General features: G+C 40.1%; 1 protein-coding gene across 4 annotated transcripts in view; it reads left to right on the top strand.

Annotated features, from left to right (window-relative positions):
• RFC1 (replication factor C subunit 1) overlaps positions 1-23,589 on the top strand; it is a 74,022-nt gene that overhangs the window by 29,178 nt on the left and 21,255 nt on the right. For all 4 annotated transcript variants that reach the window (XM_037897931.2, XM_043544510.1, XM_043544509.1 and 1 more), the window contains exons 5-6: positions 18,450-18,682; positions 21,433-21,507. In XM_037897931.2, coding sequence (XP_037753859.1) covers positions 18,450-18,682; positions 21,433-21,507 — 308 coding nt within the window. The remainder of the gene's footprint in view (positions 1-18,449; positions 18,683-21,432; positions 21,508-23,589) is intronic.

Consider the following 23,589-nt stretch of genomic DNA (forward strand, 5'->3'; position numbering starts at 1 on the left):
AGACACTCACACTAATTACTCCAGTCTAACTCTGGCAGTGAAGACAAGCTGAAAGACAGTACCTGTCCCATAGAATTCACAATCTGCACTAATGTGATGGAGACCCAGTATGGATTTTTAAATTGTCATTCAGCTAGTATGTGAAAACATGAACATTTGCAGATTAGTTATTGCTTTGCTGATTGAGCCTCATATCTTTCTGCAGGAAAATCAGAACAGCAGAAAAATGCTAGATTTTAGGGTTTTTGTTCAGAGCTGTGTAAATCAACAAGAGATTAGTTACAATGATGATAATTTTCAGAGTAGCAGCCGTGTTAGTCTGTATTCGCAAAAAGAAAAGGAGTACTTGTGGCACCTTAGAGACTAACAAATCTATTTGAGCATAAGCTTTCGTGAGCTATAGCTTATGCTCAAATAAATTTGTTAGTCTCTAATTTGAGCATAAGCTATAGCTCACGAAAGCTTATGCTCAAATAGATTTGTTAGTCTCTAAGGTGCCACAAGTACTCCTTTTCTTAATGATGATAATGGAAAAGTGCTTTCTGTTCCCATGGAAAAATGCCACCTGCTTTTGTTTGTCAAACATGGCGTTTGTGACTCTTGGTGACTGAGAAGGATGCTAGGGAAGCAAAATCAAAGGAAGCAAAATTAAAGCAACCAGCAGACTGAATCAAATAGGTTAGACCAAACTAAGAATAGGGAGTTAATTCCTGGGATCGTGCTCTTGTGATTTAGGAGAAATTTCTTTATCTGGACTGCTGCCCATACCCACTTGGAGGGGCTACATCTTAAAACCACTCATATTTCAAGAGGTGCAGAATATGGTAGCCTATTTATTAAACTGTGCTTTGTAATCTGGAATAGCTCCTACTTTGTTTTCAGGTGCAAAAGAAGGAGTTAGCATTGTCCTATGTCTGCTCATAGGCTTTCTTGTGGTTTTTTTTTTTTTTTTGTTTCAAATTCCTAGCTGAAATAGGCATGTCAGCAAAGCTTTATAGCATAGACTTATGCTGTAGTAAGTTTCTTCCTGCTTTGTCACTTATTCACATAGCAACCACAAAATCAGTTTTTAAAGGATGCTACAGTTACTTTATGTCCAAGTGACTTATTTGTTAATTTTTTTAATTCACTTTGGTTGATGTACAAAGCTGAGTTAATTTCTCTCTCCTTTACCGATGCAACTTTAGTTAAGCCATAACATTATGGGCCACATGTGAGATCATGCTTAGTTATAAGAGTTTTAAAGAATATTCTCCCATATCTTATAATATGCATCTTATGGTTTTTCATTTTATTTCTAAGCTCGTGAAACAAGACTCTTAACTTAATGCATCTTTGTATAACACTTTTTTTCAGAAGGGAAATGTAGGATTTTAAATAATTTTTGTGATCTACCATTTCTGGTTACTATGCTCTCTTTCCCTTGTTTGGGAAGTGTTGAGACTAAATTATATTTTTTCAATTACTTACATGGATGATCTTTGAATTGTTGAATGAGGTTTATGGTACTTATCTGGTCAATGTCATGTACTTTGATGTCATCGTTAGGGAGGTGAGGGTTCATTAGCAAACACTTCCCCTATAAATTTTGTACAGCTGTCAGTAATTCTTAACCTAGTTGATGGGGGAGGGTAGAAATGGCACATGCTAGTTGATAATATAGTGTGCTTTGGACCTTGTGCTTTCGTAATTTGGTTTGACGCTTTGAATATATTGAACTTTTTAAACCTGCGTGTGTGTGTGTGTGTATTCCATTCTTTTCACGGACTTTGCTGTGGTAACTTTATATATTTTTGAACACTTACACAGGTTTCTAGATTACTTCCTTGAGAGGTCAGGATATAATAGACTTTTAGTAGCATAATTGGGGTTTTTGTTTTTAATATTGTGTTCTCAAAAATGTAATATTGGAATGCAAAAAAATGCTGCTACTTTTCACTGAATTCACTGAAAAACATCTTTAATGGAAAGGTAAGGTTGCCCTATGGTGTCTCTTTCCTTTCCAGAACATAGAGTGCAGTGACACTCAGACTTCTGAAAACCAGGAAAGAAACAAAGAGTTAAGGTATTTCAAATATCAGCATCTGAAAATCAGGAAATAGGGTTAAGGTACAGGCTAACACAACCTTCACTGTGCCATCCTGGAGCTGGTAATAGCCACTCCAGATGCATTCACTATGCTATCTGTAGTTGTATTGAATGGTGGAAGTGGAGCACCTTGGCCGATCTGTGATTGTGATAAGAGGCAATCTGGGAGGAGGCTGGCCCTCTGTGAGGGTCTGAGCTCCCCATTTGTGTGATCAAAGAAAAGAGGTGCATATGTAGTTTGAAGGATTCAATATGTCTCATTTCAGTGCTAAATTCTGTAGGTTGAGTAGCAGCAGTGCACAGGAGTCATTTTAGCATGGGGATTGTCAGCAGTGAGGTGGTGTATGAGTGGTCTGTGGGTTTAATGATCGGTAAATCAAACTATAGTATTAGATGGAATCCTGCAATGAGAGTGAATGGGTGGGTAATAAAAGGGGGGGGGGGGAAAGAAGTTGCTAAATCTGACAAGTATGGGGTTGTTTTGGAGAATTAGGCTCAGTGTATGAGTGTAGAACACGTGCAGGTAACTCCTGTTTAGTACAGCTCACCTAAACACAAGTTTTGCCTTAGCAAAGAGTGAACGTTAGATTCTGTGTTGTAGTTGTCAGGTCACAACATTCAGAGAACAGGGAACATATCTGCAAAGGCAGAGTGCAAGTATGGGTTTATTGGGTCATTGCTCTAAGAGGGCAGAGTTATGATTATGTTGGCTTTACTCTGTTTCCTGGTTTTCCAGGAGTTGAAGTTTGAAATACCTTAACTCTTCATTTCCTGGTTTCCTGAGGTTTGTGTCATTGAAGTCGATGTTCTGGAAGGGCACGAGACACCACAGGACAACCGTAACTGTGTTAATGATGTTTCAGTGAATTTCTTAATGTGTTTTTTGTCTTTTTGTTTTTAATAGAAAAAGATTTGTAGTAGTTAGTGGGCATTTATGCAGTTGTAGTTCTCACCTAGGTTTGTAGCTGATACGCTGCTGTAACTTGGTAATAATACTTAACTCTTTTATATAGTGCTTTTCATCAGTAAATCCCAAAGCCCTTTACATCTCTGCCCCCATTTTACAGATGGGGAAACTGAGACACAGGGAGGTGAAGTGACTTGACCAACGTCCCACAACAGGCCAGTGGCAGAGTCAGGGATAGCTTAGTCCAGTTGTCTCTCCACTTGGACACATGGTTTCTAAGAGCTGCTCCTCCCTCCTGTACACTTTGTTACACTAGAAGGGGGATAATGGACATGCTTTGGAATATTTGCAAAATGTAATTGCTGAGAGGGCCAGTGAGAGAAATCACAGGCATGGTCTAGGTCCTAAAATCTTGACAGTTGTATTATATGGGAGCTACAGTAACTTCAAGCAGATGAGACGAGACTGATGTCTCTTTTCCATCCCCACCAGTTCTGCAACATTTTGTCTCTCACCAACATTTCCAGCTCATCTTCCCATCCCATTAAACCAGTTGTGACATTGACATAAACTGCAACCACTGTTATATATTTGCAGCAAATATTGTACAAAGGTTGTCATGTGAGGTGTCTATAAAAAGGTTATGATTTGCTGATTATGATTATGCTATCTGTCTGGTGTATCATATTTATAGCTGAAGATATGACTATTGGCTGTGTACTTGTATATCAATGTGTTTTGATTCTAAGTAGCCTCAGTGAAGCATTTGGTCAGCTTCTTGAGAAGGGACTATTCTCAGTAAGTTCCCAATCAAGAAACACTTAACTGACAGTGGACTTTGGGAGATGCCAATCCACATCTGAGCTTTCCTGGGAATGTTCAAACTAACGTGTAAACAATGTCATTGGCCTGCAAACTGAGACATGCGTGGACATGTGACTTACCCATGTGACTCCGAGCTCCATCTTGCTGCTGTACTTTTCCACAGTAAGAACAAAAAGGCGTCCTTCCACCTGGAAGAGACTATAAAAGGCAGCTGCCTCATCTCCACTTTGCCTTCAGTCCTGCTTCTTGCCTCTGGACGGACTTTGCTACAAATGGAAGCTCTGAACAAAGGACTGAATGACCCATCCCAGCTGTGGATGTACTCCAGAGATTTGATTTGAAGCTGCAGTTTATTCCATCACTTCTACAAACCTGAACCAAGAACTTTGCCATTACTGTATGTAATTGATTCCATTTAACCAATTCTAGTTCTCATCTTTTCCCTTTTATGAATAAACCTTTAGATTTTAGATTCTAAAGGATTGGCAACAGTGTGATTTGTGGGTAAGATATGATTAGTATATTGACCTGGGTCTGGGGCTTGGCCCTTTGGGATTGGGAGAACCTTTTTTCTTTTACAGGGGTATTGGTTTTCATAACCATTCGTCCCCATAGCGAGTGGCACTGGTGGTGCCTGGAAACTGGAGTTTCTAAGGAAATTGCTTGTATGACTTATGGTTAGCTTGTGGGGTAAAACTGAAGTTGTCTTTGTTTGGCTGGTTTGGTTTGCCTTGGTGTTCAAAGGAACGCCAGCCTTGGGCTGTAACTCCCCTGCTCTAAGCAATTTGTCCTGAATTGATACCCTGTCTACACTACAAAATTAGGTCGATTTTATAGAATTTGATTTTTAGAAATATATTTTATACAGTCGATTGTGTATGTCCCCACTAAGCGCATTAAGTCGGCGGAGTGCATCCTCAATACTGTGGCTAGCATCGACTTATGGAGCGGTGCACTGTGCGTAGCTATCCCACAGTCTCCGCTGCCCATTGGAATTTTGGGTTAAGCTCCCAATGCCTGATGGGGCAAAAACATTGTTGCGGGTGGTTTTGGGTATATGTCGTCAGTTGCCCCCCTCCCTCTGTGAAAGCAATGGCAGACAATCGTTTCATGCCTTTTTTCCTGGGTTATGCATGCAGATGCCATACCACGGCAAGCATGGAGCCCGCTCAGCTCACCGCTGCTGTTGTGAGCATTGTAAACACCTTGCGTGTTATCCTGGAGTATGTGCAGAACCGGGCTAAGAGACACCAGCACATTGTGATGAGGACATGGACACAGACGTTCCTGAAACCACGGGCTGTGGCAATTGGGACATCATGGAGGCAGTGGGGGTTGATACAGTGGAACGCCGATTCTGGGCCCGGCAAACAAGCACAGACTGGTGGGACCGCATAGTGTTGCAGGTATGGGATGATTCACAGTGGCTGCGAAACTTTCGCATGCGTAAGGCCACTTTCCTTGAACTTTGAGTTGCTTTCCCCCACCCTAAAGTGCAGGAATACCAAGATGAAAGCTGCCCTGACAGCTGAGAAGCGAGTGGCGATAGCCCTGTGGAAGCTTTCAACGCCTGACTGCTACCGGTCAGTTGGGAATCAATTTGGAGTGGGCAAGACTACTGTGGGGACTGCTGTTATCCAAGTAGCCAATGCAATCGCTGACGTTCTGTTATCAAGGGTAGTGACTCTGGGAAATGTGCAGGTCCTAATGGATGGCTTTGCTGCAATGGGGTTCCCTAACTGTGGTGGGCTGATAGACGGCACGCATATCCCTATCTTGGCACCAGACCACCTTGCCAACCAGTACGTAAACCGCCAGGGGTACTTCTCAATGGTGCTGCAAGCACTGGTGGATCACAAGGGACATTTCACCAACAGAAACGTGGGATGGCTGGGAAAGGTACATGACTCTTGCATCTTCAGGAACTCTGGTCTCTTTCAACAGCTGCAGCAAGGGACTTTCTTCCCAGACCAGAAAATAGCCGTTGGGGATGTTGAAATGCCTATAGTTACCTTTGGGGACCCAGCCTACCCCTTCCTGCCATGGCTCATGAAGCCGTACACAGGCAGCCTGGACAGTAGTAAGGAGCAGTTCAACTATAGGCTGAGCAAGTGCAGAATGGTGGTAGAATGTGCCTTTGGATGTTTAAAGGGTCGCTGGTGCTGTTTGCTGACTAGGTTAGACCTCAGCACAACCAACATTCCCATTATTATTGCTGCTTGCTGTGTACTCCATAATATTTGTGCGAGTAAGGGGGAGACGTTTATGGCAGTTTGGGAGGTTGAGGCAAATTGCCTGGCGGCTGATTTTGAGCAGCCAGACACCAGGGCGATTCGAAGAGCACAGCTAGGCACGCTGCGCATCAGAGAGACTTTGAAAACCAGTTTCATGACTGGCCAGGCTACAATGTGACCGTTGTATGTGTTCCTCCTTGCTGCAAACCCGCCCCCTTTGTTGATTTTAATTCCCTGTAAGCCAGCCACCCTCCCCCTTTTGATCACAGCTGGCAAAGGAAATAAAGTCACTATTGTTTTGAAACCATGCATTCTTTCTTTATTAATTTAAAAAAAAAAAAGTGAGATAACTGACAAGGTAGCCTGGGTGGGGTGGGGTGGGGTGCGGTGCGGGAGGAGGGAAGGACAAGGCCACATGGCTTATTGTAGCCACACTACAAATCAAAACTGTTTGAATGACAGCCTTCTGTTGCTTGGGCCATCCTCTGGAGTGGAGTGGCTGGGTGCCCGGGGGGGGACACCCCCCCCCCCACGTTCTTGGGCGTCTGGGTGAGGAGGATATGGAACTTGGGGAGGAGGGCAGGCGGTTATACAATAGATGCAGTGGTGGGCTGTGCTCTTGTTGGCTTTCCTGCAGCTCCAACAGACGCTTCATCATGTCAGTTTGCTCCCCCATTAGCCTCCGCATAGCCTCCTGCCTCTGCTCTTTGTGCTCACTTAATGCTTTCCTGGCCTCTGCCACTGAATGCATCCATGCATTAAGCTGTGCCCTATCAGTGCAGGGGGACTGCATGAGCTCAGAAAACATGTCATTGCGAGTGCGGTTTTTTCGCCTTCTAATCTGCGATAACCTCAGGGACGGAGATGATGGAGGAACATAGAAACATTTGCACCTTGGAGGAGATAAAAAGGGAGAGTAAAATTTAAGATGATATATTGCTGAGAACAGGAGTACTTGTGGCACCTTAGAGAGAAGTTTATTTGAGCATAAGCTTTCGTGAGCTACAGCTCACTTCATTGGATTCATTCAGTGGAACCACTGAATGAATCCAATGAAGTGAGCTGTAGCTCACGAAAGCTTATGCTCAAATAAATTCGTTAGTCTCTAAGGTGCCACAAGTACTCCTTTTTCTTTTTGCGAATACAGACTAACACGGCTGCTACTCTGAAACCTGTCATTGCTGAGAACAAAAGGGAGACTCTTTCACAGTGAATCAAGCAATTCACAGCAGACGGCACATGTGCTTTAGGTACAAGGTCGCATTTTGCCTTTTATATTGAGCGCCTGCCGGTGTGGTGACACATCACAAACGGCTGAGCAACAGAATTCGATTTCCAGGCAGCCATGGTAAGCCTTTTGGTACGCGGGGTTGATGTCTTACGCCTTCATAACGTGTGGGAATGGTTTCAAACTGCGGCACCATCCTTTCCCATAGCAAGCAATGCTGGTGGGTTTCACATTTAAAAGGAGGGGCTGCAGTTTTCAGGTGGATGTGCAGCACACACCTCTCCCCACCCATCCGCGTGATGATTCTCCGGGATGATATCTTTTAGCCAAGTGCAAACAACACAGCATGAACAGGGTCCTTTTACTGTTCCCTTACAAAAATTCCCCTATTTCAACCAGGTGACCATGAATGATATCACTCTCCTGAGGCTAACACAGAAAGATATAGCCTGAATGTGTCTTGAATGCGACCAAAACCCAGGACCATTCGCTGTCATGCTTTGTGCTGCAATACTTCCAGAGTACTTGCTACTGGCTTGGCATAATAAAGTGTCCTACTATAGAGGATGAAATAAGGCAGAAATAAGCCTTCTGCGGAGGCTTTCAGAGTACCTCCAGGAGAGCTTCATGGAGATGTCCCTGGAGGATTCCCGCTCCATCCCCAGACACGTTAACAGACTTTTCAAGTAGCTGTACTGGCCGCGAATGCATCCCAATTCTTCAGGGCAAATCAAACATTAAACACTATTGCTTTTAAACCCTGTACTGAAGTTACAAATGTGCACTCACCAGAGGTGCCTTCTCCGGCTTCAGGGTCGGGTGTCCTGCCTTGGGAGGGTATTGGCTCCAGGGTGATGAAAAGCCCCTGGCTGCTGGGGAGAACAGTTTCACCGCTTGCCTGCTGCACATTCTTCTCCTCTCCTCTTCCTCATCCACAAAATCCTCCTCCCTGTTGCGTGAGACTAACCCCTTGCAGGTATCCATGGACAGTGGTGGGGTAGTGGTAGGGTCCCCCCCTAGAATGGCATGCAGCTGATCATAGAAGTGGCATGTATGGGGCTCTGACCCGGAGCGACCGTTTGCCTCCTTTGTCTTCTGGTAGGCTTGCTTGAGCTCCTTAGTTTTCACGCGGCACTGCTGTGTGTCCCTGTTGGAGCCTCTGTCCATCATGCCCTGTGCGATTTTGGCATATATATTAGCATTTCTTCTTTTTGATTGGAGTTTGGCCTGTACAGATTCTTCTCCCCATACAGCAGTCAGATCCAGTGTCTGCCTTTTGGTCCATGCTAGAGCTCGTTTGCGATTCTGGGGGGACTAAATTGTCACCTGTGCTGTTGAGCTCGCCACGCTGGCCAAACAGGAAATGAAATTCAAAATTCCCAGGGGCTTTTCCTGTGTACGTGGCTAGTGCATCGGAGTTGAAAGCGCTGTCCAGAGCGGTCATATCCCAGAGCACTCTGGGATAGCTCCTGGAGGCCAATACCATAGATTTGTGTCCGCACTACCCCAAATTCGACCCAGCAAGGTTGATTTTAGCACTACTCCCCTCTCTGGGGAGGAGTACAGAAGTCGATTTTAAGAGCCCTTTAGGTCAACAGAACAGGGTTGGTTGTGTAGATGCATTCATTTTAAAATCTACGTAACGTGGCTAAATTCAAACTAACCCTGTAGTGTAGACCAGGATTCAGAAGTGTCCCACCAAAGGCAGTGTCGTTACACCTGTAGTTAGCGCTATAGAAGCAACTAGGATGTAATAAGTTGCTTCTTGCTACGTAAACATATCACAGGCAGCAGTATTCTAGGGGATGCATGCTTCTTTGGTTAGATAGCCACAACTGAATGCTGAGCTTGGCTCCACACTCCCACCACACCCTCCAGCAGGACTCCTCCTCTTCAGCCCGCCCTCCCTAGCCGTGCCCCTGGCACACCGAGTCCTGCCCCACTCCAGCTAATCCCTCCGCTCCACATGGTGGTGGCATGTACCTTAACTTTTGTTTTTCCTGGTTCTCAAGGTTTAATTGTGTTGTTTTCAGGAGCCTCTCCCCTGCATCCTGGTTCACCTCGGGAGGCAGGGTGAGGAGCTCAAACACCCCCAGAGGGATAGGGATCCACAAATCCTGGTGTGCGCACACATAAGAATGGAGAATTTGGGGCTGACGAGCCTCCCCTCTCCCAATTCTGTGTTTCCTCTGCCTTAGTCCCAACCTCTCCGACTGACCTGAGCTGCCATCCTTGTTTATCCTCCTCCTCCCTATTACCCAACTGTTGCAGCCCCATACTCTCTCCTGGTTTCCTCCTGACTCCTCTGCGACACTAATTCCTCCTTCCCTCCCAGCAAGCATTTTCATGTGTAATTTTTTTTATTTTCAAAAAAAGTTTTGAGCACATTCTGAATTTTGTACTTAGATTCTGCCCCCACCCTCCCCAACAACCCTTGGACAGAAGCTTCTTGTAGCAACATGCCTACATTTCACTTCTGGATTTCTGCCAAGGGTGGGTTTCAAACGTAGTGCCTGGATATAGTTCTGGTTTAATGGCCACAGCATGTCCCCTTGAGCCACTCATGTTATGTGAAAACCGACTGTCTTGCGAGTCTCTTGGCTTGTGTTTCTGCACATGCCCAGTGCAATCCATTTGGTACATGAGCGTTAGCCCTCCAAATAGGTTCAAGCCTCCCTTTTTTAATATTGCTTCCCCACAGGGGCAGTGGGTGCCAAGCACTAGCTGGGTAGATGTTAAATGATTGAGAACACTTGGGGCTCAGTGAGAGCCACAGATTGACTCCAAAGTGTGGGCCAAAAAAAAAAGTTAGAAACTATCAATCTTAAGAAATGCTGTTTTTTGGGAAGTCTGTATCTTGAGAACCCCTTTCTCCAGTTTGGATTACTAACGCTATGGACGCCAAATTTCAAGGCATCTGAATAAACATGCATGCAGATTTTAGATCGCTTAAAAGTGGTCCTTTGAGAAACTCCTTCTGTTTAACCTTACCTATAGCAGAGCTGGCACTCTGATATACTCACAGTGTACACCTCATCTTGACATACAATCTGTCTTGGGTTAAGTAAGGTGGGTAAAATGTAATTTTAAAAACACTGTGTACAGTTTGCTCATTCTATCTGACAGTTTTAAAGGAAAGAATCACTTATCATGAAAACACTGGAAAAGTGTTTTGAAACTTAAGTCTTCAAAAAACTTTTAAGCTGGCTATTCTGAGCCTACTTCACTAAGAACTATCGTACTAAAAATGAAATTTGTGCTACTTGCAGCAAGCAAGCTGATTGTCATAGTTTTTAAGTCTCCATCTTGATTAATGTAATTTTAAACAGAATATTTCTAAAATATTGTGGGTTTTTAATGTAAAGTTTAAAAACATTTCTTCTAATTCTTAAAGCAGGTTGTAAACACTTTTAATGTTCTTACATCTTATAAGTCTCTAAGTTTCACTTAAAGTAATTTTTTCCCTTTAATTAAAATAACACTTTAGTTGTTAGGCATGTAGTTTCTTTTTCAAGGAAGGTTTTCTAGTGAAGATTTCCGTTTTCTAAAAATTCAGTTTCTTCACTATTTCTTACTATTTGATGATTACAAGACTTCTCCAAATTTGCTGATATTGATACTATTTAACAAGATATAATCTTTCATTAGTCTCCCATAATTGCATAAAACAGTTCAAAATGTATATGAAACCAAATAACATGAAATGACACCATGAGCCAAGTGCCTAAGGCATGTGGCAAGTCTAATTCTAGCTCTTTGAGTGCTGTCTACTTAGCACATTTTTCATATTTTGTGATTAAAGTTGTAAAACACTGCATAATCAGGTTGCGGTTTGTTGCTGTGGTTAAGGTTATGTTATAGTTTTCCTTAAAAGCCCATACTGCAGTTGGTTGTTCTTAAATGTTGTAAAATATGCTGTGGGCTAAAACTGGTATCAGAACAGGAGTGAGTGGTCCTGTTTTGTGTTTAAACATAAGTGTTACGAACAGAATTAAAGAAGTTGTATTAAGCTTCGGCTGCCAGGAATCCTGTTTTTATTTAAATGAGAATGTGTTGGATCAGCCATTAAAAGTAAAGCAACAATTCTCTCTTAAATTAATAACTTACAGCCATTCTTTGTTCTTTGAGATTAGACATGTTTGATTATCACATGAATGGAACAGCCTTTGTTTAATCGGGGAAAAAAAATAAATTTTATTAAGTCTGATACCTTGAAGTAATATACATGTGCAGACTTACCTATTATATTTTTAATACAGTGAAGACTAACTTAGCAATATCTGAAGTAGAAAAACGTATATATTTGCAGTATGTTTTTCAAGTATTTTAAAATTTTGATCGATACTATTTTCTACTCCTTGACAGGAGTCTATTTAATATAATAGCACAATATTAATTTTTGTAAAATATTCATTTAGTGACATCTGACAGTGTAGGAAGGATTCACATTCAAATCAATTCTGTGAAATCGTAGCAGCCTTGAATTTTATCTTAGGCTAAAAATGACTCTGGTACAAGTTAATAAAATAAGAGTCGCTGATCATAATCTCTTAATTGTGAGAGTTAATGGACTGCTAATTTTGAAAGTATATATAATAGCACAATAACTCAGAAGTTTCCATTTGTACAGTAGTGTGAATATCTAATTTGAAGAAAATTATATTAAGTATGGCATTTCTGGAGATAAAGCATACTTTAAAAGAACCAATGGTTTTGCAACTTTTTTCAACAAAAGTTTAAGAGAAATTATAAAGTAACTATTAATTATATTTGGTGGTCTATTTGTTTCAGTTTAAAGTGAACAGAGTATATTAAAGGCTATACAGTTTTGTTCCAATCCTCTGAAATGTATAAATGTCATATTTAGAACATGTAGTTGTGCCAGATTTTGGGTCTGATCCTGGAAAAGCTTACTCGTACAAGTCGTCCGTATGTTGTTATCCCCTTTGGCTCTTTTGGAACTTTTAAGGGTTCCAAGATTGAACCCTCCATCTCCCTGAAAGAATGTGATAGAGAAGGAGACAATCTTCATTGAGTGGCCTTTGTTCATATCTGTTTAACTTCTCCAACGAAGTGGTGACACAGGATTGAAATTTGAATAGCTTGGGGGTTGGTAGCTTTTATATTTTTATTATCACATTGCCTTGACATTTCACTTTAGGCAGAAGCTCTAACAGTGTTAGTTTAAAGTGCATGTTTGTAGTGCATTTAGAATCAAATTGTATGTTGAGAAACTGAATGTAAAACAAATCTAGAGGACTATAAAGGCCAGTTCCTGAAGCCTAGAGTTACTGTTGGACCATTTCAGTTTTTTTTTAAAATGATGTGAATTACATTTCCTTAGTCAAATACGGCATCTGTTTTTTAATTATTTTTTAAAATATATTTTTTAAGGTTAATTAGTTTTTAAATTTAATAACCAAATACAAAAATTATTGAAGGTTTGTTCACTTGCCTGGAGTTTATTCTGTTTAAAACCTCAGTGGTTTTACTTAAATTTTTGTTTAAAAGGAGAACACTAAAAATCTACAAAAATATTTAACAACTATAGTCCTATCTTATTAAGTGATGTATCAACTCCTGGTCAATCTGATTCTAAAATAATTCCAGCAAAACAGCAAAATAAAATGACTCCTCCCCATACAAACCAACAAACAACCCACACACAGACTGGAGAATAAGACATAAAGATAAACCACATGGAGGCACCATAATACCTTATCTAAATTGTAAATTCATTGGGACGGGGACTCTGGTTTGTGTTTGTACAGTGCGTAGCACAATAGGACTCTGGTGCATAACTGGGCTTCTAAGTGCTGTTGTTGCAAATAAATAACTGTGTGGTCATAGAGTCATAGATATTAAGGTCAGAAGGGACCATTATGATCATCTAGTCTGACCTCCTGCACAATGCAGGCCACCAAATCTCACCCACCCACTCCTGCAACAAACCTCTCACCTATGTCTGAGCTATGGAAGTCCTCAAAATCACGGTTTAAAGACTTCAAGGTGAAGAGAATCCTCCAGCAAGTGACCCGTGCCCCATGCTACAGAGGAAGGCGAAAAACCCCCAGGGCCTCTTCCAATCTGCCCTGGAGGAAAATTCCTTCCCGACCCCAAATATGGCGATCAGCTGAACCCTGAGCATGTGGGCAGGATTCACCAGCCAGATACCCAGGAAAGAATTCTCTGTAGTAATTCAGATCCCACCACATCTAACATCCCATCACAGGCCACTGGGCCTATTTACCATGAATAGTTAAAGATCAATTAATTGCCAAAATCATGTTATCCCATCATACCATCTCCAACATAAACTTATCGAGTTTAATCTTGAAGCCAGATAGGTCTTTTGCCCCCACTGTGATTAACATTAAGAGGCAGTATTAAAACGTAGCTTTTCTTTTATAAGATATGTCCAAAACACACTATAATTATGTACATGTAATATAATCTTAATAACAAAAGAACTTATGCTGTTGTTAATTTTGATCTGTTTAGAAGTTTTTTATGCTGCAGTATGCCTGTCTGTTTTAACGTAATTCTACCATATTAAACTTGCTACTTATTTGCGTTATGATAATACATGGAGACCCCAGCAGAGATCAGGGCCAAATAATGTAAAAATATATAATAAAGTCCCTGCCTCAAATAGTTTACACTCTAAATAGAAAATTAGAAAGGGAGTGCGAGATAATTCATTATACCAATTGGGAACTGAGGTACAGAGAAACTAAGTAATTTGCCCAAGATCACGCTGGAAGTTTGAGACCAAGCCAGGATTTGAATTACTTATGATTGTAACCTCTGTGGGACAGGGATGCTTTTATCTTGTTTGTACAGTGCCTAGCACAATGGAGTCAGCCTGGTCCATGACTGTGGCTTGTAGTTACTACCACAATATCAATAATACTAATAATGAGTCTGAATCTGTTAATTTCCAGTCCATGTATTATTCAGAAGACTATCTTTCTTTGGTGTTAATGATTTTTGTAAAGAGGGCCTGATAGATTTTTTTTTTTCTCTGTTTTTATATTGGAAATTCAGAATATGTGTACCTTCATGGGAACAATAGCAGATGGAGAATATAATGAAATTATGACATAATAGATGAGTAATAGCTGAACAATTGAGAGACGAAGGGATTTTTAGTTGAACGCTTTTTGTTTTGCCTTCATTAACACCTATTTCATTTCATTGGCTAACAAACCTTAGTAGAAAGGGTGTTTCAACACCTCTCTGCCCCTTCGTTAAAGGCTATGTCTACATTACAATCTGTGTTGGCAACATTTATGTTGCTTGGGGTGTGAATATTCCACTCCCCTGAGTGACAAGTTACACCAACATAAGCGCTCGTGTGTACAGCGCTATGTCGGCAAGAGAACTTCTCCCGCTGACATAGCTTATGCTGCTCGCAGAGGTGGGTTTTTGGGTTTTTTTAATGCTGACGGGAGGTCTCTCGTTGAGTGTCTTCACCAGACATGCTGCAGCGGTCTGTACGTATAGACATACCTTAAACCTTTCATTGTATATCTGATGCCTCTAAATAGTTCTACAGTAAAATAGGACAGTCCTGAAATTTCTAAGGTAAAACAACTAGCAGGAAAAAAAAAAATTCAAGTCCTCCTTACACATCATAAAGACACATAAATAAAAAGGCATAACCCAATTTAATAAAAAAAACACCCCTCTGTACACCTTCAGAAGAACAGTTGGAAATTAAGGCAGATCTGTGCAGGTTAGTTGTGAGGAAGGTATGTCAAGCCTTCCCTGGAGTGGTCAGCACATCCTCAAAGTTCTAAAGTACTGGGGCTTAGTGATTTGAAAAGAAATTAGGTAAATTACTGTTTCTGAATCTGTTTTTGATAAATCATCATTCCACTGAAAATTCTCTTTTGGAAGCAAACTGGATTAGAAACAGAGTGATTTATTTGCCTCCGGACAGTTACTTTTACGTTTTTGTTAGTCTCTCCCCCATTTACATTTTCAGATGACTATGTTCAGAGGTCAAAAGCACTCAGCAACCTATAAATCTGCTGTTTGTTCTCAGTGTACACTCAGTAAATCTAATACTGCCTTTCCTAGCAAGGGCATAATTAGTGCCTTGCTTTAATTACCACCATACTAAAGTGCTCACATTCTAAATATGACGCCAAAAAATCAACATCCTTTTAAATTAAACTTCATCGTATTTATCCTTTTACATTGCTCTACCCCACAAAAAGCAATATCTTGTGTTTATTTTTTTGGCTTAAAAAAAAGTTGCAATAATGAAGTTGTCTTGTTCACTAGTATGCAGACTGTGATATCAGTAGAGAAAAGTAAGGACCCAGTTCTATTATACTGGTGGCTTTAGGGTTAAGAAAATTAAAAGTAGAAGGTGATCTGTGTTTTTTACCAGAGACAAATTAATGTAGTGTTATCTCCATTAACTGTTAATTTTAGTAAGATGCACGTTTTACCCTGGAAATGCATTTTCTTGTTCAATTGAAAAATTGTAAGAAGTGAAAATAATTCTGAAATTACGTTAGTAGAACAAACAGTGTACTATTAAGGTATTAAACTAGGGCAAATTAGGAGCCTAAAGCATCCAATAGCCAAATCTCCTGGATATGTTATACTTAGTTAAATTGAGCTTAATGGCTATAGGAGATGTATTGTTGCCTAAAGAAAATATATTGTTGTGTTGAAAAAAGTAAAGCTCTTGGTCTAGTGGCAGGGCTCTGTTCCTTTGTGTCTGAAACCCAGGTTTGATTTCTTTCTCTGGTCAGTTACTCTGTGGGCCAAATCAGATATAGAACTGTTCGACTGGTGGACAAATCTTGTCTTCAGGCATTCTGCAATGATTTTTTTGATGTAGCTGCTGCTAAGCTAGTTCCTTCCCTCACAAGCATAGCATATAGCCCTGAACAATAATCAGCCTGCCCATTTGAGGGTTGTATACCACATAATAACAATGATCAATAGCAAAAACCTTCCCGCTAATGTCACGAATGCTGTTACTATCACCCTCTATTGGGTGGTAGGAGGGGGGAGGAAGAAACTCTAAACCAAAAAAGAAGAAAAAGGGGACAGAATACGTGGATACAGAAAATCAACCCGTATGTGGTAAGGAGGACAGAAAACTGTGAAGACCTAACAAGCACATATAATTTTCAGTGGAAAGTGGGTGTGGGATAATGTAGCCTTAGGAAAGCTACTAAAGAGATGAAAAATATATGACTAGAAATAAGGAGATACAATTAGAGCTGGTTGGAAAAGTGGACACATTTGTGCTAAAATTTCTGTGAACACATTTTTTTCATTGTTTCAGCTCTAAATAAAACTAAGAAAAGGACAACTAAGGCTGAGTATTAAGCTGAATATTAGGACAATTTCCCTTTGTAGTGCAGTATCCCAAGAAAAGTGGTAGAAACATCATCCTTGAGAAATGTAAAACCAGCCTTCAGTTACAGGTACACAAAGGAGATTTCAATTCTGGACAATTCCGCTTTTATCAGATCTTTGCACTTTTCTTTTTACTCCTTCACTCTACTCAAGCCTCCTGCTCAACTGCTCCATTCATATTTTCTTTTCATTTATTTTTTGGCCTTTGCATGCTGTCCTTTATACCCCTGCCATTTCCTCTGGCACCGAATACTCACTTCAAATCCATCCATTTAGAAAGTTTTCTAGCAATAATTCACCATAGAAACAAATCTTGTTTAAAAAAAAAAAAAAAAAAAAATCAAACCATGCTGTTTTTGAACTTGCATCTTCATCTGGTCACTTGGCATAGTATGTCTGTATTGTTTGATTCATTTTAGTTGTATAACCCTGGTGGCAGTGTCTCCTCTTTATTTAAAAACCCATTGAAGTCCTTTGGGAGTCTTTTCATTGACTGTAGTGGGCTTTGGATCAGGCACAGAATAAGCACATCAATAGAAGACATAATGTGAGCATGGTCCTATACTGACAAGAGAGTTAGGTAACCCAATACAGTAAGTCTCTTATGTCTCTTCTATGAATTGTGTTCCCAGACCGCCTCAGATTCAGGAATCCTAATAATCACTGTGTGGATCCTTCGAATATCTGCCTATTGGGAAACTTTGATCTATTGATGAAAACAGCTGGTAGCAATGGTTTCCTGTGAACTGACATTGAAAATGATTTAACAGAACTGTAAGGACCAAACTGTTTTAATGATTTTTTATAAAAAGAGCTCTTAAAGAGAAGGGAAGACCAAATCCTCGCTTCATTTTTGTGGTCTGTGGGCTATTCCATAATCTTACCAAATTTCTCTCAATTTCAATTGAAAAAGGTTTACTTTGTCGGCTGAACTGTTGTCCACTTTTGCTATCTGCTGTTAAATGGCTACTGTTCAGTGTCAGAGATGGCGACATTTGCAGTGGAGGGAGAAGTAATATAGTTTGTAAAGCATTTAGGGCTCTTTTGGTAAAAGGGTTAATGAATGCTGCTGCCGCTGCTAACACATGCACTAGTTGCTAGTCACTCTGTTATGGGTACAAAAATAAGTCTTATGATTCAAGTAGTTGCCTTGCAGATTTCCAGGAAATAAACACCCCAGTCCATCTCTTGTTTCCCTGCCAGTAGTACCAACCTCTGAAAGTCCTAAAATAATATAATCAGATAATTTGAAGGGCAGTAAGTGGACAATAGTAAGCGATCCTTGGGTACTCAGGTGTTGAGGACTATGTAAGTACTGAAATGGAAACTAGATCAATATAATGCTATGCTTTGGGTATATATTTTTTTTGTACCTAAAGGCTTATGCTACAAAAGACCTTTATCTTAATATCCTGCTGTTTTAAAAGTATGGTGTAGCTCTTCTAGGGAAGAGGTCTGAGAATCAGGAGACCTTGATTCTGTTGCCAAGTCTCTGTGCTTCAGTTTCCCATCTGTAAAATCGGGGTGCATAACTTTTATAAAGTTCTTTGGATGACAGGTTCTGTGTGAGTACAAAATAGTTGTAAATAATTTGTACGTAAACATACCCTAAATTTAATTATGGAAGTGTTGCTTTGAGCTTTTTTTAAATGAACATTTGACATTTTTGTAACATTTGCAAAGATGTAAGGTGAAGAACTAACAAACTTGCCCAAAATAATTCTCATCAGTTACATTATATAAAAACTTATTCAGTGATTAAACATTTTTCCCTGTTAAGATGACGAAGGTGACTTCATTAATAAGAAGACTTCCCAGAAACCCAAGGAGAATGGAACATCAGCAAGCAGCTGCCTAGGAACAACAGGAGCGAGAAAGGAGGATGCAAAACCACAAGCTAAAAGTAAACCTTTATCTCCAATAAAATTGACGCCAACCTCAGTACTCGATTACTTTGGAACTAGTAGCGTGCATCGATCAGAAAAGAAATTGGTAGCAAGCAAAAGAAAAGAAGTGAGTATTCAGCATATCCTTTGTTTTTTTTCCTTGATGATAGCAGATCAAAATGGCTGGTTTAGTGAACTACTTAATGGCGATGCAGAGCAGCCACATAACCATTTGTTCTTGACATGTCTTGTTTTAAAAGCCACTGTAGTGAGTAGTATTTTGACTAAAGCATCTAGATATATCAGAAATTCTAAAAAACATGATTATCAAATTATACTTTCCTCTTAGAAAAGATCATTCTACATGAAAATAGTTGTTGTTTTTACTGTTCTTCCCAATAGTATCCTAATATATGTAGTATACTTGGTTAGCACGTTTTTTTGATTTGTAGATTTTTTGTTAAATCAATTCATTAATCATAAATAATAAGCAAACATTTTGTTAAATTCGTGATTATTAAAGCATAAGTTTTGGTGCATGAGGGATAAAATTTCTGAAGTATTCCATCATATTGTAGGAAACAAATTTTAGACTCCTAAGAAAACAAAACTTTAATTAAACACTGGAAGAAATTCAAGTTCTAAGTATACTTACTTTAGAATAACACCACAAAATGGAGGTCAGCATTTTGCTAGCCTCTGCTCCTGTCCAACACTCTGAAGAACTGTGGAAGAGCCACTAATCTTACCAAATGGTGTTATAACATTAAATAACTATCAGTGGTCTCATTTCCCTTTAGTTTTTATTATTTGTCGTGTTTTAAAAAAAAGTAAAACACGTTCTTACCAAGTCCAAGTTTTTTTCTTAAACACCTGTATGTTTATTTTACATGTGTAAAAAAACAAAACAAAAAAACCAAAAAAACCCAAATAAGTAGGGCTGTCAATTAATCGCAGTTAACTCACACAATTAACTTAAAAAAAATTAATTACGATTTAAAAAATTTATCACGATTAGTCACACTGTTTAAACAATAGAATACCAATTGAAATTTATTAAATATTTTTGGGATGTTTTTCTACATTTTCAAATATATTGATTTCTATTACAACACAGAATATGAAGTGCTCACTATATTATTTTTATTACAAATATTTGCACTGTAAAAATGATAAAAGAAATAGTATTTTTCAATTAATCTAATACAAGTACTATAGTGCAATTTCTTTATCATGAAAGTGCAACTTACAAATGTAGATTTTTGTTGTTACATAACTGCTCTCAAAAACAAAACAAAAAGTAAAACTTCAGAGCCTACAAGTCCACTCAGTCCTACTTCTTGTTCAGCCAATCGCTAAGACAAACAAGTTTGTTTACATTTACAGGAGATGCTGCCGCCTGCTTCTTATTTACAATGTCACCTGAAAGTGAGAACAGGCGTTCGCATGGCACTTTTGTAGCTGGCATTGCAAGCTATTTTCTTGCCAGATATGCTAAACATTCGTATGCCCCTTCATGCTTCAGCCATCATTCCAGAGGATATGCTTCCATGCTGATGATGCTTGTTAAAAAATAATGCATTAATTAAATTTGTGATTGAACTCCTTGGGGGAGAACTGTATGTCTTCGGCTCTGTTTTACCCACATTCTGCCATGTATTTCATGTTGTAGCGGTCTTGGATGATGACCGAGCAGATGTTTGTTTTAAGAATACCTTTCAAAGCAGATTTTACAAAACGCAAAGAAGATACTGATGTGAGATTTCTAAAAATAGCTACAGCACTCGACCTAAGGTTTAAGAATCAGAAGTGCCTTCCAAAATCTGAGAGGGATGAGGTGTGGAGCATGCTTTCATAAGTCTTAGAAGGACAACACTCAGATCCGGAAACTACAGAACCCGAACCACTAAAAAAGAAAATGAATCTTCTGCTGGTGGCATCTGACTTCAGATGATGAAAATGAACATGCGTCGGTGCACTCTGCTTTGGATCGCTATTGACAGAATCCATCATCAGCATGGACGCATTTCCTATGGAATGGTGGTTGAAGATGAAGGGACATATGAATCTTTAGCGCATCTGGCACATAAATATCTTGTGACACCGGCTACTATGGTGCCATGCAAACACCTGTTCTCACTTTCAGGTGACCTTGTAAACAAGAAAAGGGCAGCATTATCTCCTGCAAATTGTTTGTCACCATGTTTGTTTGTCTGAACAATTGGCTGAAGTAGGACTGATTGGATTTGTAGGCTCCAAAGTTTTACATTGTTTTATTTTTCAATGCATTACTTTTTGGTTATAATTCTATATTTGTAAGTTCAACTTTCATGATAAAGGTTCTTGGCTTTTTATCAGCTTGAGTTTCTAAAAAATGGTTTGACTTAGCCTGAGAGAAATGGCATGTACAGTTCTGTTTATCAACAGAACGTATACAGGGTGCATAGGCAGCAGCAGCACAGGCTTTCCTGTATTGCCCTGCCGTTATGTTTGAGCCAGAGGGAAGGCGGGGTGGGGTAGTTCATATTCCACATACAACCTAATCAATGACTTCTCTTCTGAACTTGGAAACAAGGATGCCTATTAAAGCCAAGTAATGTGAACTGATATCAGTTTGGAAATAAGTGAGGTCACTTAATTTCATTTGATATTCTGAATGGTAACTGTTAACCTGCGATGAATTCAGATTAGTGAGGTATGAATAAAATGCTCATTCCCATTCCCAGTCCTTTTGGCCATTGTTGTGTTGGTATGTAACTAGATTATGCTAGAAGAAATATACTTTTCATGATTAATACAACTGTATCTCATGGTACCTTTATAGATAATGGCAACAATTTGAACTGTTGATTTTGTTTTTCTTTTTTTGAAATGCAGCCTTCACAAAGCAGAGATTCATTGCTAGAAGATGAGGCTATTGCTAAGCAACTGCAGTTAGAGGAAGATTCAGAGGTAAACTTTGTAAACACATTGCCCTGGCTCTCTGCCCCCCCAGATTGATGAGTCCTCTTTAACAGCCTTTGCCTGACAACAGAATAGCTGGGTTGTGTTTTGTGTTGAGCAATTCCGTGAATTTGCTGCTGTAGTGGCTTGGAAAGGGAAAACTGATTTTATGTAGTCTTAAAAAATATATTTCAACAATAAAGTTCATATATGCAAGGTTATTTTGTGCACATTATTTTAGTATTGTGAATGGAGCCATATCTACCCTAATCTCTGCCTTCCTACATCCCTTCCCCACACCCTTATCTGTCTCTACTAACCCCTCCCTTACAAATCTGATCTTCATTCCCACTCCCTTATATCTCTCTCTGTCTCTGGGCTTGGCTACACTTGCAAGTTAGAGCGCATTAAATCAGCCCCGGGCGCCCTAACTCCTGAGGTGTCCACACTGGCAAGGCACTTAGAGTGCCTGGACTCTGCAGCTGGAGCGCTCCTGGTAATCCACCTCCATGAGAAGCATAAAGCTTGCTGCGCCCTGGCTGAAACGCCCGGGTGTCGGTGTGGATGACTTTTTGCATTACTGCGCTGTGATTGGCCTCCGTAAATGTCCCATAATCCCCTGCAGTCAAGTGGCCACTCTTGTCATTGTTTTGAATTTGGCTGCAGGCATGTGGATATCCCCTTTCAAAGCTCTGTTTCTGACAGCTGGCATGCTTATCTGCACTGGGACAAAGCAAACCATTACTGTGGAATGCTGCTGCCCAGGTGCGGGTGTGTGTGTGAGAGAGAGAGAGAGAGAGAGAGAGAGAGGGTCTGCTGCTGTCTGAACTTACAAGACAGCATGCTGACACTCTCTCTGCGCCCCCCCAAAACACACGGTCTCTCCCCGCACATACACACAACACACTCCCTGTCACACTACCCCCCCCCCCCATTTGAAAAGCACGCTGCAGCCCCTTGCACACTGGGATAGCTACCACAATGCATTGTTCTCTGTGGTGTTGCAAGAGCTATTAATGTGGCCATGCCACTGCACTTGCAGCTGACAACGTAACACACGGCATTGTTTTCCCTGCTGAGGCCTCCGAAGGCTGGTTTGATTCCCAGCGCTCTACATCTGAAAGTATAGCCAAGCCCTAAGTCTGTCTGTAATGCATACTCCATCTCAAAAAAGATCACTGCCATCCATGACCATTTCATTTGATGGTCTCTTGATCTCCATGCACTCCTGGAAAGGTATAGCATTCTTACACATGGGTACTGTATTTAACTTTATAAACACCAGATTAGTCTGTTTATATTGGGGGAATGCATACCTGTACCCGATTTTGTAGGGACAGCCCCGATTTTTGGGTCTTTTTCTTATATAGGCTCCTATTACCCACCTCTGCGGTCTCGATTTTTCACATTTGCTGTCTGGTCACCCTCCATACTTGTCAAAATGAGTTCTTGTTTTCTTTGAAGGGAAGATTGGCTGATTTATGTTTAATACAGATACATGGAAATGTGTAATGCATAAGCATCCTGTGAAATAAATGTTTATATGCATTTAAAAAGAATACATCCTCTTGGACCTTACCAGAAACTAATATTCTAATAGGGTTAACTTTTGATGTGAAATAAATAGTCTGTTTTAGGAAAAACCACGCACATTTTCTTTAAATTCCTAATACCTCTAGCACTACCACTCCCTTACACAAGAAATGTAACAGAGATGCTCTGTGGATACAATTTGTGTATCTTTGTCTTAAATGCCTCATTTACATTGATGATACTGTTTGTCTTTTTTTCTTTTTTCTTTTTATTCTTTCTGCTGGAAGCAGGGAAGATAGATGCCATTCGTCAGCTTTAGCGTACTACCGGTGTTATGGTTACATCGAAAATAGTCCCTGTGGTATACTTGGACTTATGAAGTCATCTATTTGAATCCGGCAGAAAGGGCATGTTTGATCTTAGGTTAGGTCAATTTACTTGCTGTTGTAAAAGGATTTGATTTGTCATGTGGAATACAGGTATTATCAATAAACATCTTAGTCAGGAAGAACAAATGTTTGCCCTAAGGCAAAATATTAGATGATAATATGGTAACGA

The sequence above is a fragment of the Chelonia mydas genome, chromosome 4 (genome assembly GCF_015237465.2).
Source record: "Chelonia mydas isolate rCheMyd1 chromosome 4, rCheMyd1.pri.v2, whole genome shotgun sequence".
NCBI lineage: Eukaryota > Metazoa > Chordata > Testudines > Cheloniidae > Chelonia > Chelonia mydas.